At 53.0% G+C, this 14,697-nt stretch overlaps 2 protein-coding genes and 1 long non-coding RNA gene across 6 annotated transcripts in view; 2 read left to right on the forward strand and 1 right to left on the reverse strand.

Annotated features, from left to right (window-relative positions):
- Positions 1 to 8,341, forward strand: KCND1 (potassium voltage-gated channel subfamily D member 1). The gene is made up of 7 exons (XM_061136425.1): positions 1 to 97; positions 1,517 to 2,675; positions 4,606 to 4,768; positions 4,867 to 4,950; positions 5,039 to 5,137; positions 5,405 to 5,655; positions 7,082 to 8,341. The coding sequence occupies exons 2-7, from the start codon at positions 1,555 to 1,557 to the stop codon at positions 7,308 to 7,310; spliced, it is 1,947 nt and encodes a 648-aa protein (XP_060992408.1). The 5' UTR covers positions 1 to 97; positions 1,517 to 1,554; the 3' UTR covers positions 7,311 to 8,341.
- Positions 6,010 to 11,181, reverse strand: LOC133051803 (uncharacterized). The gene is made up of 3 exons (XR_009691919.1): positions 10,624 to 11,181; positions 8,894 to 9,045; positions 6,010 to 6,727 (listed from the first exon to the last, which is right to left on the reverse strand). It is a non-coding gene; the product is annotated as an uncharacterized LOC133051803 (long non-coding RNA).
- Positions 11,181 to 14,697, forward strand: part of OTUD5 (OTU deubiquitinase 5) — a 26,180-nt gene continuing 22,663 nt past the window's right edge. For 2 of the 4 annotated variants that reach the window (XM_061136428.1, XM_061136429.1), the window contains exons 1-2: positions 11,181 to 12,144; positions 12,313 to 12,386. In XM_061136428.1, coding sequence (XP_060992411.1) covers positions 11,793 to 12,144; positions 12,313 to 12,386 — 426 coding nt within the window. In that variant the 5' untranslated portion in view covers positions 11,181 to 11,792. Of the gene's footprint in view, positions 12,387 to 14,697 lie in introns of all 4 variants that reach the window. The other 2 variants (XM_061136426.1, XM_061136427.1) reach the window with 1 other exon arrangement.

Below are 14,697 nucleotides of genomic sequence, written 5' to 3' on the forward strand. Positions count from 1 at the left end.
TGGAGAACTCGGAGCAGCTCTGCAGAGGGGGGCAGGAGCTCCGGTGTTTGGTACCCCCAGCCCCACCGCTGTTGCTGCTGCTGCAACGGGGACATAGGTGAGGACGGCCCTTGGGGAAGGGGGAGGGGGCCACCAACAGTGCTGTCCTTGTCCTTGCCTGATCCAGCCCCCATGCCCTAGCCCACCCTGGGACAGTCCCAAAGGTCCTGCTGGACCGTGTCCTTCCAGAGCCTGCTTCCAGGGACCCAGCCCCCTCCTCCTGCCTGTGCTGCCTTCTCCTCTCCCAGGCCTGGCCGTGGCTGCTTCTCTTCCTCCTCCAGCTGCCAATGCTGCTTTTGCCGATGCCCAGCACACACCGCCAGCCCCTCGGGGTGTGGTTTCCCTAGACCAGCCCCCAACGGTAGGACGCAGCCTGATCCTAGCCTTCCCCGTGGGCCTCCTGCAAGGTCCAACAACCCCCTTCCTGAGACACACCCAACATCCTTTCAACACCCCACCCCGTTGTCTAGTTCGTTTTGAGGGGGACCCCCCTTCCTCTTCCTCTTAGCCTTTTTTGATTCTCTGGGAGCTCTGGGGCTGTGCCCAACTTCCTTCCAATTGAGTCCCAGCCCTGAGGGGTTTCCCAGGTTCCTTCCCTCCCCCCGCAACTCTTGAGAGCGTGGACCAGGCTTTCTCAGCCTGGCCGGATACCCTTCTCTCTCAGACACATCAGCCTTTGCAAAATAACGTGACCCCGCATCTCCCCTTTTAGATACCCCACCCCCTTCTCCAGCCCTGCTAGGGTCCCTACTTCTCCTTCCTTCCCTAGAACTCCTGTAGAGTGTGGACACACCACCCCCAGGCTGTTCTTGGCAGCACTAGGCACTCAAGACACCTCTCAGCCTCTTTACAACTTCCTGGCTCTGTAGTCACCCCTTAGATGCACCAACCCCTTTCCTAGATCCACGAGGGGGCTCCAATCCCCTTATCTTCTCCCCAGAAGTCTTGAGAGTTTGGACGGCCCTCCTCAATTCTCTCAGACCCTCTACAATCCCCTTCCAGACACTCTCAGCCTCTTGCAAACACCTCTGGTTCTGTTTCTACCCCCTGGATGCCCCAATCCTCTCTTCAAGCCCACTAAGTGGTTCCAGTTCCTTCTTTCTTCCCTCAGAATTCTTGAGAGTGTGAACAACTCCCCAGTATTTCCTGCTCCTTCCAAGACACCCCCAGATATCTCTCAGAATCCTCTAGAGCCGTCTCAGTCTCTCTGAACCCTCCCTCGGATCCTTCTTGGCATCTGTAGATGCCCCCTTTCTGCTCCTTTCCATGTTCCCTAGCCCCTTCTTACCCCCTCAAGACACCCCCTGATCCCTCTAAGACCCTCTACACACGCCCCAAGCCCTTGCCCATCTCTCTATCTCTAGTTCCTCCTCCTGGTTCCTCTTGGCCTCTCTAGACACCCCCAGTTTCCTTGTGTGAGTGGCCCAGGGCCTCTCCAAGCCTCCACCACCCTGGAGACAGCCACATTTTCCTAAAGGCTTCCCCCAAGTCTCCGTGGGCCTGGGGCGCGGCAGGATGGCGGCAGGCGTGGCCACCTGGCTGCCTTTCGCGCGGGCGGCTGCTGTGGGCTGGTTGCCCCTGGCCCAGCAGCCCCTGCCCCCGGCGCCGGGGGTGAAGGCATCTCGAGGGGATGAGGTTCTGGTGGTGAATGTGAGCGGTCGGCGCTTTGAGACCTGGAAGAACACACTGGACCGCTACCCAGACACTCTGCTGGGCAGTTCAGAGAAGGAATTCTTCTACGACGCCGACTCGGGCGAGTACTTCTTTGATCGCGACCCGGACATGTTCCGGCATGTGCTGAATTTCTACCGCACGGGCCGGCTGCACTGCCCACGGCAGGAGTGCATCCAGGCCTTCGACGAAGAGCTGGCCTTCTATGGCCTGGTGCCTGAGCTCGTGGGCGACTGCTGCCTCGAAGAGTACCGGGACCGCAAGAAGGAGAACGCCGAACGCCTGGCAGAGGACGAGGAGGCCGAGCAGGCCGGGGATGGCCCAACGCTGCCGGCTGGCAGCTCCCTGCGGCAGAGGCTCTGGCGGGCCTTCGAGAACCCGCATACGAGCACCGCGGCCCTTGTGTTCTACTATGTGACCGGCTTTTTCATCGCCGTGTCGGTCATCGCCAACGTGGTGGAGACCATTCCGTGCCGTGGTCCTACACGGCAGCCACCAAAGGAGCAGCCCTGTGGCGATCGCTTCCCACTGGCCTTTTTCTGCATGGACACGGCCTGTGTACTCATATTTACGGGCGAATACCTCCTGCGGCTGTTTGCTGCCCCCAGCCGTTGCCGCTTCCTGCGGAGTGTGATGAGCCTCATCGACGTGGTGGCCATCCTGCCCTATTACATCGGGCTCTTCATGCCCAAGAACGAGGATGTCTCAGGTGCCTTTGTCACCCTGCGGGTGTTCCGGGTATTCCGCATCTTCAAGTTCTCCAGGCACTCACAGGGCTTGCGGATTCTGGGCTACACACTCAAGAGCTGTGCCTCTGAGCTAGGCTTCCTCCTCTTTTCCCTTACCATGGCCATCATCATATTCGCCACTGTTATGTTTTATGCTGAGAAGGGCACAAACAAGACCAACTTTACTAGCATCCCCGCGGCCTTCTGGTATACCATTGTCACCATGACCACACTTGGGTGAGTGCAGACCCTGTGTGGGGAGCTGCCCGGTCAATCAATTATACTCACCTTTTCTGTAAAATTAAAAAAGGTTAGATCAATGATCTCTTTCTCTATTTGAGCTCCAGTCTGTCATCTGTAAAATTGAGAGAGTTGGATTAATCTCCAAATCCCTTCCACCTCTGACAATGCCTTTATTTTCCTTGTCAGGAGACTTGGATTCCAGGATGGTCTTAGCTGCACTGTTTCTGTTGACATTTTACCCCCTGGGCCGGTTTTCCCCTCTGCAAAATGAGAAATGATAACCCCTTCAACATCCAGATGGGCTTCCCTGGTGGCTCAGTTGGTAAAGCGTGTGCCTACAACATGGGAGACCTGGGTTCGATCCCTGGGTCGGGAAGATCCCCTGGAAAAGGAGATGGCAACCCCCTCCAGTACTCTTGCCTGGAAAATCCCGTGGACAGAGGAGCCTAGTGGGCTATAGTCCATGGGGTCGCAAAGAGTCAGACATGACTGAGCGACTTCACTTTCTTTCTTTCAACATCCAGGGACGATTCAGTCACATTGTGAAAATTCTCTTCATGTTTCTGGTGCAGGATAAATAGAAATTGGCTTTCTAGCACCCTCTTTTCCATCTTGAGGGCTCATGTCTCCCAACCCTTTAGATTCATCAGCTGTGTGGGGCAGTACCTTTGTGGCTTGGTGATTCCTTGATGTTTCCCAAGAACAAGATATTTTCAGTGTTATTTTTTTTAGTCCTTGAGAGGAAATGGGATAAAAGCATCAGATGAAATCATCAAACTTATTTTGTTCTTAAAGACTTTGTCTAGGGCAGATACTGTGATCCTTTTCTAAATTCCTATCACTGGGATTAGGTAGGCAGTCACTGCTTGGGATCTGTTGAGTGAATGCATTAGGATTACTCAGTACCTTAGTAGAGGTACAAAAAGTTGATTTGAGGTTTCTTAGAAAAATTCTAGTTGGGGGTTCACGATTATGTCGACAAATACTGAGCACTGAGAACAGGTTGGAACTGAGTATTTTGATATCTTTTTATCCTATTCAATCTTCTCAACAACCCTGGGAGGGTGTCTCATAGTTGAGGACATAGTCTGAGATGACACGTCACAGAGCCAGAATGGTCAAGTTGGAGAGAGTTTTAAATGAGTCAAAGGAAAGAAATAAGAAAGAAGCATCCTGGGAGTGGGGGAGGTTGGGGTGGGGGGCAGGCACAGCCAGAGCAAAGGCCCAGAGGCTGAAGACTGCAGAGACTGCGTTTCTGTGGAGCAGATCTGGTTCTGTGGTTAGAACAAAAGTACACTGTGATCTTGAGCAAAGCAGTTATGGAACCTCTCTGAGCTTCACCCCCCCAACCCCCAACCAAACAAGTTGGTAAGATTGGCTTTGCTCCATCTCCATTGGGGGGGGAGGAGCATGGTATGGAGAAAGAGAGGGAGGAGTTTCAAAGCTCCCCCCTATTTTTTCATATGAGGACAGTTTCAAGGCTTCCCCTGGGGGGGATAAGAAGGGATCCTACCTAGAGAAGGTAAGACACACAGGAGCAACACCAACAGAGAACTGCTCCTAGGACTCAGAGCCCTTTAACTGACTTGTGGTGGTGGGACTCTTTCTCTGGGAGGCTATATTTACTGCCTGTGACTTCCTCCTTCTCCCCTATTCTGGGTGTTAATAGATTTCTAGCTGACTCAGATGCCCAGTGCACATCTTGGATGGGGACAGCAGACAGTAGGGGCTGAGGGCCCATTTCTCACTTGACCCCTGCTGGTGGCCAGGGAGGTCATTCCCTACAGAGTTTGCAGAGCAAGAAACTGAGAGTTTGAGTGCCTGGCCAGGGTCGCAGAGTGAGTCAGATTGGATGGGATGTGATGGGGGACTGAGGGGTGGGTGGGCATATTTCTTGACCTTGGCTTACCTCCCCCGGCCCCAGCTATGGAGATATGGTGCCCAGCACCATTGCTGGCAAGATTTTTGGATCCATCTGCTCACTCAGTGGCGTCTTGGTCATTGCTCTGCCTGTGCCAGTCATTGTGTCCAACTTTAGCCGCATCTACCACCAGAACCAGCGTGCTGACAAGCGCCGAGCACAGCAGGTAACTGCACCTTCCACCTGAGTACCTACTATTCCCCATACCCCAAGCCAGTCTCCTTTTGTTTGCCCACCTGATCTTTTCTCCTCCTCTTTCTGTAGAAGGTGCGCCTGGCAAGGATTCGGTTGGCAAAGAGTGGTACCACCAATGCCTTCCTGCAGTACAAGCAGAATGGGAGCCTTGAGGTGGATAGGGGCTCAGATTGGGGTGAGAGGTGAGCAGCGACAGGAGGTGGAAGGGGCTGACCCTATCCCTCTGCTCTATCCACTCCAGGACAGTGGCGGTGGGGAGGAGCAGGCACTGTGTGTCAGGAACCGCTCTGCTTTCGAGCAGCAACATCACCACTTGCTGCATTGTCTAGAGAAGACGACGGTGAGGCCTAATGAGAGGTGGTATGGCAGAATGAAGGGGGTCCCTTTTCCACCAAGCTAGCTCCCTTCTGGAATGGGAGGCTCACTACTAACTGTAGAAATCACACAGGGCTTCCTGGAACAGGCCCCAGTAGAGCTGAGTCTTGAAGGGTGGGCAGGGGAAGGGGAGAGAGAGCAACTGACAGAAAGGAACGGCCTAAGCAAGGGTCTGGGGGTGAGATCAGTGTCTGTGTGGTGCCTTGTGATCATGCCTCCATTCTGCCCACAGTGCCATGAGTTCACGGACGAGCTAACCTTCAGCGAGGCCCTGGGTGCTGTCTCGCTGGGTAGTCGCACCAGCCGCAGCACTTCCGTGTCCTCCCAGCCAGTGGGAGCTGGCAGCCTGCTATCTTCTTGCTGCCCCCGCAGGGCCAAGCGTCGTGCCATCCGCCTTGCCAACTCCACTGCCTCGGTCAGCCGTGGTAGCATGCAGGAGCTGGACACGCTGGCAGGGCTGCGGAGGAGCCCTGCCCCTCAGAGGTGAGGACCCCCACCTGCTGCGCCCCCTTTTCCCCAGGGAAGCTCAGAGCTTGGACCACAGGGTCTGAGATTTCATGACTCCAGATCTCGCCAGTTGAGCTCAAATCCAAACTCCTCCATGCTGGAAGTTTGCTTGTTTGGAATGCCTCATTTTTCATTTGTACTTTCAACAAACATTTCTTGAGCACCTACTATATGCTAGGCACAGTTTGGGGCATTCTGGAGTTCATTTTAGTTTGGAGTTTAGTTCAATTTAGGAGGTGAATAGAACAGACAGAAATCCTGACATTATGGAACTTATATTCTAGTGGGATGAGACAGTTAAAAAACAAAAACACAGATAGTGCAGTGTGTTTTATTTATTTATTTATTTTTGGCTGCACTGTGTCTTCATTGCTGCACACCAGCTTTCTCTAGTTGCAGTGAGCAGGAGACTACTCTTCGTTGTGGTGTTTGGGCTTCTCATTGTGGTGGCTTCTCTTGTTGTGGAGCACAGTCTTCTAGGCACGTGGGCTTCAGTAGTTGCAGCATATGGGCTCAGTAGTTGCGGCGTGTGGGCTCTAGGGTGTGTGGGCTTCCATAGTTGCAGCACACAGCCTCAGCAGTTGTGGTGCATGGGCTGAGTTGCTTCACAGCATGTGGAATCTTCCTTGACCAGGGATTGAACCTCTGGCCCCTGGATTGACAGGTGGATTCTTATCCACAATGCAGTATGTTATGTGGCAAGGAGAAAAATAAATCAGGGATGGGGGATAGAGAGTGTATAACAGGGTGTGATGCAGTTTTAATAGTGTGGTTGGGGAAGGTTTTGCTGAGGTGACATTGGGAGTTGAGACCTGAAGGAAGAGAAGGAGTGAGTCACATGGATATAGAGAGAGAGCTTTCCAGCTAGAGTAAACAGCCTTTGCAAAGACCCCTAGGCAGGAATGGGTCTGCAGGTTAGAGGCACAGCCAGGAACCTTCTATGTGTAGAGTGGAGTGAGAGAGGGGAAGAGTGGGAGGAGGTAAAATCAGAAAGGAGCAGGGACCAGGTTGTGTCGTCTTCCTGTAGACTGTTGTGAAGATTCTGACACTGTAAGGAGTAACCACGATAGAGAACACTTTTATGTGTGTGCTCATTGTGTTCCAGACACTATTCTGAGCACTTTGCACCATTTATTATCTTATTTAATCCCCACAACTCTCTGAGGTAGGAAATAGTATTTCCATGCTCCAGATGAGAGAAGACAGGTTTAGAGAGGTTAAAGTGGGGTCAGGACTTTTTGACTCCAGAGCACTCATTTGGCACCACCATAATTGAGGGTGCAGGGGAAGCACTGAGCTCAGGGCCAGGGACCCAACAGGCACTCAGTAAATGTCATGATTGCTGTGGCAAGTATTAAGATGACTTTTTAAGAACCTTCCATATTCCCACCCTTATCCACAGCCGCTCAAGCCTCAATGCCAAGCCCCATGACAGCCTTGACTTGACCTGCGACAGCCGGGACTTCGTGGCTGCCATCATCAGTATCCCCACCCCTCCTGCCAACACCCCAGATGAGAGCCAACCTTCCTCCCCTGGCGGTGGTGGTGGTGGGGCCAGCAGCACCCTCAGGAACTCCAGCCTGGGTACCCCTTGCCTCCTTCCCGAGACTGTCAAGATCTCTTCCCTATGACAGGCAGGCCTGCCCATCCAGAGTGCCCTCCCAATTCTTGGGGACTCCTTTCCAAAGCCATATTTTGGGAAGGTAGAGAAGGGAAGGCCTGGGGACCCCTTCTGCCCCCCACTGAGAACTATGCAATGGAGTTTCATGGAATGGCCTACCTGGTGGGGAAATAGCCAGGGAATGGAAAACTTCCCCTACCCCAGACAGTTTTCCTTGCGGGAGCCGAAGTGCTGGGCTTCCTCAGACCCTCAACCTCCTTGCCCCAGCACACTGGGACTGGCCCCTCTACCCAAGCTGGCCTCCTGCATGCTCCTCCCCTCCCCAGTTCTGACACAAGAAGGAGAGGTGAGACTTCCTCTTCTCTCTGGCTGAGCTATGGAGGTTTGGGGGTTCAGAGAAGAGAACTCTCACTGATGATCTGGCCTCTAGAAGAAGACCCCACCCTCCACCAGGCCCAACAACTGCCAAATTCTGAAGCTTGGAATGCAACCACAGGTTTCATGGGCTGTGGTTTCAGCAGTGACCTGCCACCCCTAAACCTTGGCTGAGGGGTTAGGCTGCCTTTCCCCAAACACACAGATAGCACAAACACCACTCCCCTTCCCTGGCTGCTGGAAATGGGTCCCCACAACCCTGTCCTCCACTGGGCCGCCAGCAAACTCTAGCAATAGCAGCTGCTGCCGTGACATTATGCAAAGCCTCTGCCCAGTTTGCTGCAGCATTTACATCTGCCCTAATCATAGGGGCCACCTCTAACTATGCCTCCTTCTCTCTTCTCTGGTTTACCTCCTTCCTGGGTTGGGCTGGAGTCTGGACTGGCTGAGATAAAAGTCTGGCAGCCAGCAAGAACTGGGCTGTGTTTAGAGATCATGGGCTGACTCCATGTTCTTGGGCACGAGTCCAGAAGCATCAGGGACTGAGGCCCAGCTTATTCCTGAACTCTAGGAGTTGTAGGTGGCAGGAGAAACTTCTTGATCTCCTCCTCCAACCCCACAATGCCTTTTCACATATTCCTTTCTCTTCTCCCTCTTGGGTCACCTTCCAGAACTCTCTGTCTGCTCTCAGGCTGAAATCTGGCATCATCTCAGGTTCCCTGTCCCCAGCACTGTCCCTGTGGAGTTGGTGGCTGACCAAGATGTAGTTTCCATCAGTCAATAAAACCTGAGAGGAGAGATGAGGATGAGCACCTCCTGGCTCTGTGGGTTTGGGGCTGGGTTGGACTGGGTGTTGAAAATACTCCAATTTCAATTCCTTTTAACTAGTAGAAGGGCTTTGTGGGAAAAGTTATGGGAGGTGGATGGTTGCTGGTGTATTTTAGAAGACGGGGATCTAGGAGAAGTGGAAGAGGGTGCTTAGAAAAGGTAAATCTACAGCCAGTGAGATAGACTAGGAGATCCTGAGACATGCCCCATGAACATAATTTGCTCCAGGCCCCTCACTCACAGATAGAGAAACTGAGAACCAAGGCAGCACACACTTGCTTAGAGAAGACTTAAAACTAGGCTTCCTGACAGCAAACAGTTCTGAATTAAACCCTGATGAAAAGCATCTCTTGGTTTGGCGAATTCCGCTTCCTTGTGGATGTCCCCTACCTTTACTCTCTCTTTTGGGCCACTGGATACTCTAGACTAGCGTAACTGTGCTCTGTGGAGCACCGAGAAGACAACCCTTGGATTCAGGATGACATGGGTTCCAGTCCCTGGGTGAGAGGATCACTTATCTTCTCTGGCCTCAAGTTGCTAATCTGTGAAATAGAGATAATCATTCACTTATGCACCAAATATTTATTAACTGCATATCACGTCCTAGCCCGAGGTGTACAAAAATGGGCAAAATAGACATCTCTGATCTACAGGGGTGAGTGTGGAAGGCAATTAAGCAATTACAACATAGTGTAGCAAAACCAAGATTAATGGATGGCAGGAGAATCTAACCTGGCCAAACAATGAATTGGAATTGGCCAGGCAAAAGACCAAAGAGTGGAACGTTTTAGGCAGAGGGAACAGCATGTTAAATGACCTGGAGGTTAGAGCACCAGCTCAGAGCCTTGGGAAACTGAAGTGGTTCAGCACAGCTGGTGAGGAGAGTGTGAGGCTGTGATGAAGGTGAGGATGTAGAGGCCAGGTGAGGATGTAGGCCAGATAACAAAAGGCCTCTGAAGCTATGATACAGATGTGGACTTCATCCTAAGGATAATGGGGACCCCTGAAGGCTTATAAACAGGAAAGTCATCCTGAGGTTTGTTTTTCAGAAGGATTATTTTGACTGTGGGGAGTAGATTACAGAGAACCAGTCTTGGAGGGAGGAAGAACAGTGATGAGTCTTTTGCAGTTGTCCAGCTGGCAGATGATAGTGGTTTAGACCAGGTAGGTGGCAGCAAGAGTTAGAAAGTCAAGAGATTGCAGATACAGGATTGGCAAAACTTGGGGTTGACAGATATGTGGGATTTGAGGAAGAGGAAACAGGGTTAACTCCCAGGTTTCTGTCTTGGGCAAAGACTAGAGGGGGGTGCCATTCATTCATTGGCAAAAGGAACATCAGAGCTGTTGAGCACACAGTGACAGGCACATAGTACTTGGTGAAGGTTGACTACAATTATTATCATAAGTTCACTTCTAGATGTATAGTGCTGGACAAATATTGAGTAGGGAGTGGGATATATGGGTAAGTGAGACGGTCATAAGATGATTGGGTGTGATAATTTGCATAGGCATTTGTCACAGTGCCCTAAACACAAGAAGCTCAGTTAACATGAGCCTTCTCCTCCAATTTAGTCTCATAAGCAGAAAATACCATTATAGTCTATTAATTACTGACACCTTTCAGGGAAGACCTTTAACTAGGGTTGGCATCTGAGGGAGAAGGTTAAGTGGCACTGAGAAGAGTTGTATGATGGCCTGTTATATGGCTTGTCTCCTAAGACTGGCAAGGAGCCCTCACCTCTCACAACACTTTCTTCGTTCATGAGCTCAACTCAACTCAACTCGAGGTAGTCTGGGCAGGCATTATCATTCCCGTTTTACACATGGGTAACCTCAAATTTGAGACACTGACTTTCTCAAGGTCATACAGTGGTAATGGTCCACGTGTGCCTGGAACTGAGGTCCTCCTGACTCAAAAGCTTGGGGTCCTTTCCATTGCACCACAGTACAGACTAATTTAGTGATGTGCCAGGCATAGCACCAGACCCTTTGCAAGGATTAACCTCTGATCCTTGAATTGGGATTATCATTGTCATTTACAAAGTAGAAACTGAGGATGGGGTGGGTATTAAATGATTTGTCAGAGATCACTCAGATAGGAGAGGCACAGCTAGGATTACCTTGTAGTTCTCCATCCGTTCAGTGGCAGGAATTTTACCAACTTTACTGCTAGACGCTGGTTGGTGACCGAGCTGATTTATAAACATTGCTCGATTCAGGTAAACAGTTTCAGAGGAGGAAAAAAAAGAAAAAAAAATATGTACCGCGCCTGCGCGCTAGCCACGGAGGCGGGGAGGTCAACGCGAGGGCGAGAGGACGCGGATGCCAGAGAGGGCGTGTTTGCTTCCCAAACACCCACTTGTCCCCAGGATGCATGTCTGTCCCAAGGTTGGCCCTTCCGACTTGAGTGGTGGCATCTCTTAACCAATCACCGCGGAAGTCGGCCTGTTGCCAGGGTGAAGCGGCGCCCGCCTCTCCACCGGATGTGAATTTGTAGGTGGGTGGAACCGGAATTGACGCTTCAGGAGCTCCTAAGCTCTGGGAGTGTTGATATTTTTGCAGTCAGTCCGGCTGACTTCAGCCAACTTAAAAGCCTGGGAGGGAGGCGATTTTAAACTTGCTGTGCGTGGGGCAAGCCACGCTGTTCTGTCGCAGTGCCCCCGCCTGCGAGTCAGAGCCTCGGGGAAAGAAGAGCCGGACGGAACCAGCGAAGGGAAAGGCAAGGAACAAGGGTGCCGACTTTGACTGAAATCTGAGACGGAGGGCAGGGGAGGGCGACGTCCGCTTCTGATTGGCCTGTGGGCATCATCGAACACCCACGCAGCCGCTTCGATTGGTTGGTGCTCGCAATTGTTGTGGCGGCAACGAAGATTTTGCCCACGTACTTCCGAACGAGAGGCGGGGCTGTGCCCCAGCGCGCCTGCGCAACGTTCCAGGCCCCACCCGGTAGTTCAAGAACCTGCGAGGGGGCGGGGCGAAGAGGTGCTTGTTTTGGTTCTGTTTTCTTTGAAGCCGTAGGCCGGAACGAGCGTAGCAATAAAGTTGTTGGACTTGGAGAGGCTACGACAAGCTCGCCGCGGTGCCTTAATCTTGGACTTCACATCCGGGTTCTCCTGCCGCGTGACCCGCGTTCCGCCGACGGTTCGAGAACCGGTGCCGCGCGCTCTTTATCCGGGTCCCGGCGATCCCGTCGTCCTTCGCGCACAACTGTAGCCCCCCCCCCCCAATCCGGGTCCTCTCCCAGCGTCCCCCGCGCCGGGTTTGCTGGGGGCTACTCGGCGGTGCCGCCATGACTATTCTCCCCAAAAAGAAGCCGCCGCCTCCCGACGGCGACCCCGCCAACGAGCCGCCGCCGCCCGGACCGCTGCCCCCGGCGCCTCGCCGCGGCGGGGGTGTAGGCGTGGGCGGCGGCGGCACGGGTGTGGGCGGCGGCGACCGCGACCGTGACTCGGGCGTCGTGGGGGCCCGTCCTCGGGCTTCGCCACCGCCTCAAGGCCCTCTCCCGGGGCCACCGGGTGCGCTTCACCGCTGGGCGCTGGCCGTGCCGCCTGGCGCCGTGGCGGGCCCTCGGCCACAGCAGGCCTCTCCACCTCCTTGCGGGGGCCCTGGAGGTCCCGGCGGCGGTCCTGGTGATGCGTTGGGTACAGCAGCGACGGGCGTGGGCGCGGCGGGTGTGGTGGTGGGCGTGGGCGGTGCCGTGGGTGTGGGCGGCTGCTGCTCAGGGCCGGGTCACAGCAAGCGGCGGCGTCAGGCCCCCGGGGTTGGTGCGGTTGGCGGGGGCAGTCCTGAGCGTGAGGAGGTCGGCGCAGGTTACAACAGTGAGGATGAATATGAAGCGGCTGCAGCGCGCATAGAGGCCATGGACCCCGCCACCGTCGAGCAGGTATGGGCATTGGGGTGGGGGAGGTGAGTGAATATGGTGGATGGGATCCCTAGACTGGCTAGGGACCCAAGGAAGGCTGTTTGAGCCTGCTTCAAGGGGCCTATGTCTTCTCTCTTGAGTCTGGCACTCTTTTCCCTGCTGATGGGGTTGCGAGACACTCTCCCCCCCCGCCCCCCCCCCCCCGGGATTTGGGATTAGAGGCCGCAGATAAGATGGAGGATTTAAAGATGGGGTCTGTGGTCTCTTCTAGGACCCGTAGTTGATTGTGGGCCCTGGTGCCTCATAGTGTAGGGCCAATAGGTAGGCACTCCCCAGGAGAGACGAGCAGAATGGAATGTCTCCTGAGAGGGGAGTCTCGTGACTTTCCAAAGGACCTTGGTTTGTGTTTGGTGACTTGAGATTTCTTTTCCCCTGGAATGAGATTCTTAAGAGTCCTCCTCCTGGGAATACAAGTAAGGTGGCGACCTCAGAGATAACGAGTGTCCCCAGGATACCTAAATCCTTTTCAGGGGTCTGAGACACTATATAGGGCAACCCTTTCTCCTCCTCAGGGGAATACAGCACAGGGCCATGCAGCAGTGGAGTCTGAGACTCCCTTTTCTAGAAGTCAGGGACCTGACACACACACACATACATATTCTCCTATGATCTCTTTCCACTTGGGGACTAGGATCAAAACCAACACCCTGGAGAAACTCCACTAGGGTACATGAGATTCATCCCTTTCTAAGTGACAGGGGTCTTATGCTTTCTCTAAGGGATCTGAGATCTCCTTGGAGACAAGAGTCTGAATCTTTCTCTAGGAGCTTAAGCTTTTTTTAAGGGCTGGACACCCCTCCCCCAGGCCTGAACCTTTCTTCAAGAAAATGAGACTCACTGTTTTGTATTTTGGAGCCTAGGATTCCCCCTGCCTATAGCCTGGGGCTTTTAGGTCTGAAGCCCTCTTCAGGAAATTGATATCCCCCCAGAGGTCTCTAGGGGACTTTGCTACTCAGGGACTGGCCTGAGTATTCTCTTTGGGCATCTGAGACCCACTGTGCCAAGGATTCTTGAGCTTTCTTTCAAGGATAAGAGATGCATACATACCTCACTGACCAGTATGTCTCTAGAGATGAGGTCCACGCTTCCCCCTCAAGGAACTTAAGGCACTCCTTAGGAATAGGTGGTCTCCCCGGGCCAGAATTGAGCCCTGAGACCTTTCCCTTGGGGCATGGATAGAGTCCCTCTGGAATAGGGTTCTGCATATCCCCTCAGGAGTTTGACTTTGCCTCGGGTTCATGAGACACCTCTCCCACCTTAGGACCTGATATCTGAACCTACCCTGAAAGAACTGTCACTTCACTTAAAACAGCATATGTGTACCCTAGTCTTTTTTTTTTTTTAAAGAGTGTTTATTTATTTGGCTGCCCTGGGTCTTAGTTTTGACATTTGAACTCTTAGTTGCGGCATGTGGGATCTAGTTCCCTGACCAGGGATTGAACCCAGGCCCCCTGTGTTGGGAGCATGGAGTCTTTAGCCACTGGACTACCAGGAAAGTCCCTACCCTAGTCTTAAGAGGCCTTTTGGGGTCATAAAATTTCCTGCCTTGGGGACTTGAGCCTAAGCCCACCTTCCACTTTGAACTGAATCTTTCTGGCTGCTCATTCCCCTTGGGGACATGGGTAAGATGGGATTCTGAGGGAAGGAGTCTGAGTCCCCTCCCAGGGGCCTGAGCTTCCCCTCTGGGACAAGAGATCCTTTCCATTAGGGAGGGGCTTGAGCTCTCCTCTTGGGTATGAGGCTCTCCCTCCCTCCTCACTCCCCCAATCAGACAATCCTTTCTCATCTGGGAGAAGAATATGATGTCACCCCACTGTAGCCTGAGGCCACCCCTGATTGGACAGAGGACCTGGATACTTTTCTCAGTCATAAGAATTCCCTGTCTGAGCTAGCTCAGGCTAGGAAGTTGCCCTTACTTTCTATGAGAAGGTTGTCAGGTACGTCCTGGGGACATAAGGACTAAGAAAGGACTCCTATCCTCAAGAACTAGGAGGATGTGCTGAGTCTCCCTGATTCAGCTGTGCTTCTAATTTTATGGATCAGAGAAATATTCTGAGTTTTCTGAATAGCTTTCAACAAGCTTTTTTCTTCCAGAGAGAGGGAAGGGGTTTGGCACATCCCCACTGCAGGGGATTCTCCACCCACATTCTTTCCCCCCTTGGCTCAGGTAAATCTTTCTATGCTTCACAGGGTCCAAGGCCTTGTCTTGAGCCCTCATCCTTGTTCCCATTACTGCTTCTCCTGGCAGGATGAATCATCTTTCAGGGTCCAG

Source organism: Dama dama, chromosome X, assembly GCF_033118175.1.
Source record: "Dama dama isolate Ldn47 chromosome X, ASM3311817v1, whole genome shotgun sequence".
Lineage (NCBI taxonomy): Eukaryota > Metazoa > Chordata > Mammalia > Artiodactyla > Cervidae > Dama > Dama dama.

What these genes read in the sequence shown, in the direction of transcription:
- KCND1 (XM_061136425.1), top strand. Translation starts at nt 1,555, where the DNA reads ATGGCGGCAGGCGTGGCCACCTGGCTGCCTTTCGCGCGGGCGGCTGCT. An exon ending in AGCAGAATGGGAGCCTTGAG is followed by an intron (nt 4,951 to 5,038) that starts GTGGATAGGGGC and finishes TATCCACTCCAG; the next exon opens with GACAGTGGCGGTGGGGAGGA. An exon ending in AGGAGCCCTGCCCCTCAGAG is followed by an intron (nt 5,656 to 7,081) that starts GTGAGGACCCCC and finishes CCTTATCCACAG; the next exon opens with CCGCTCAAGCCTCAATGCCA.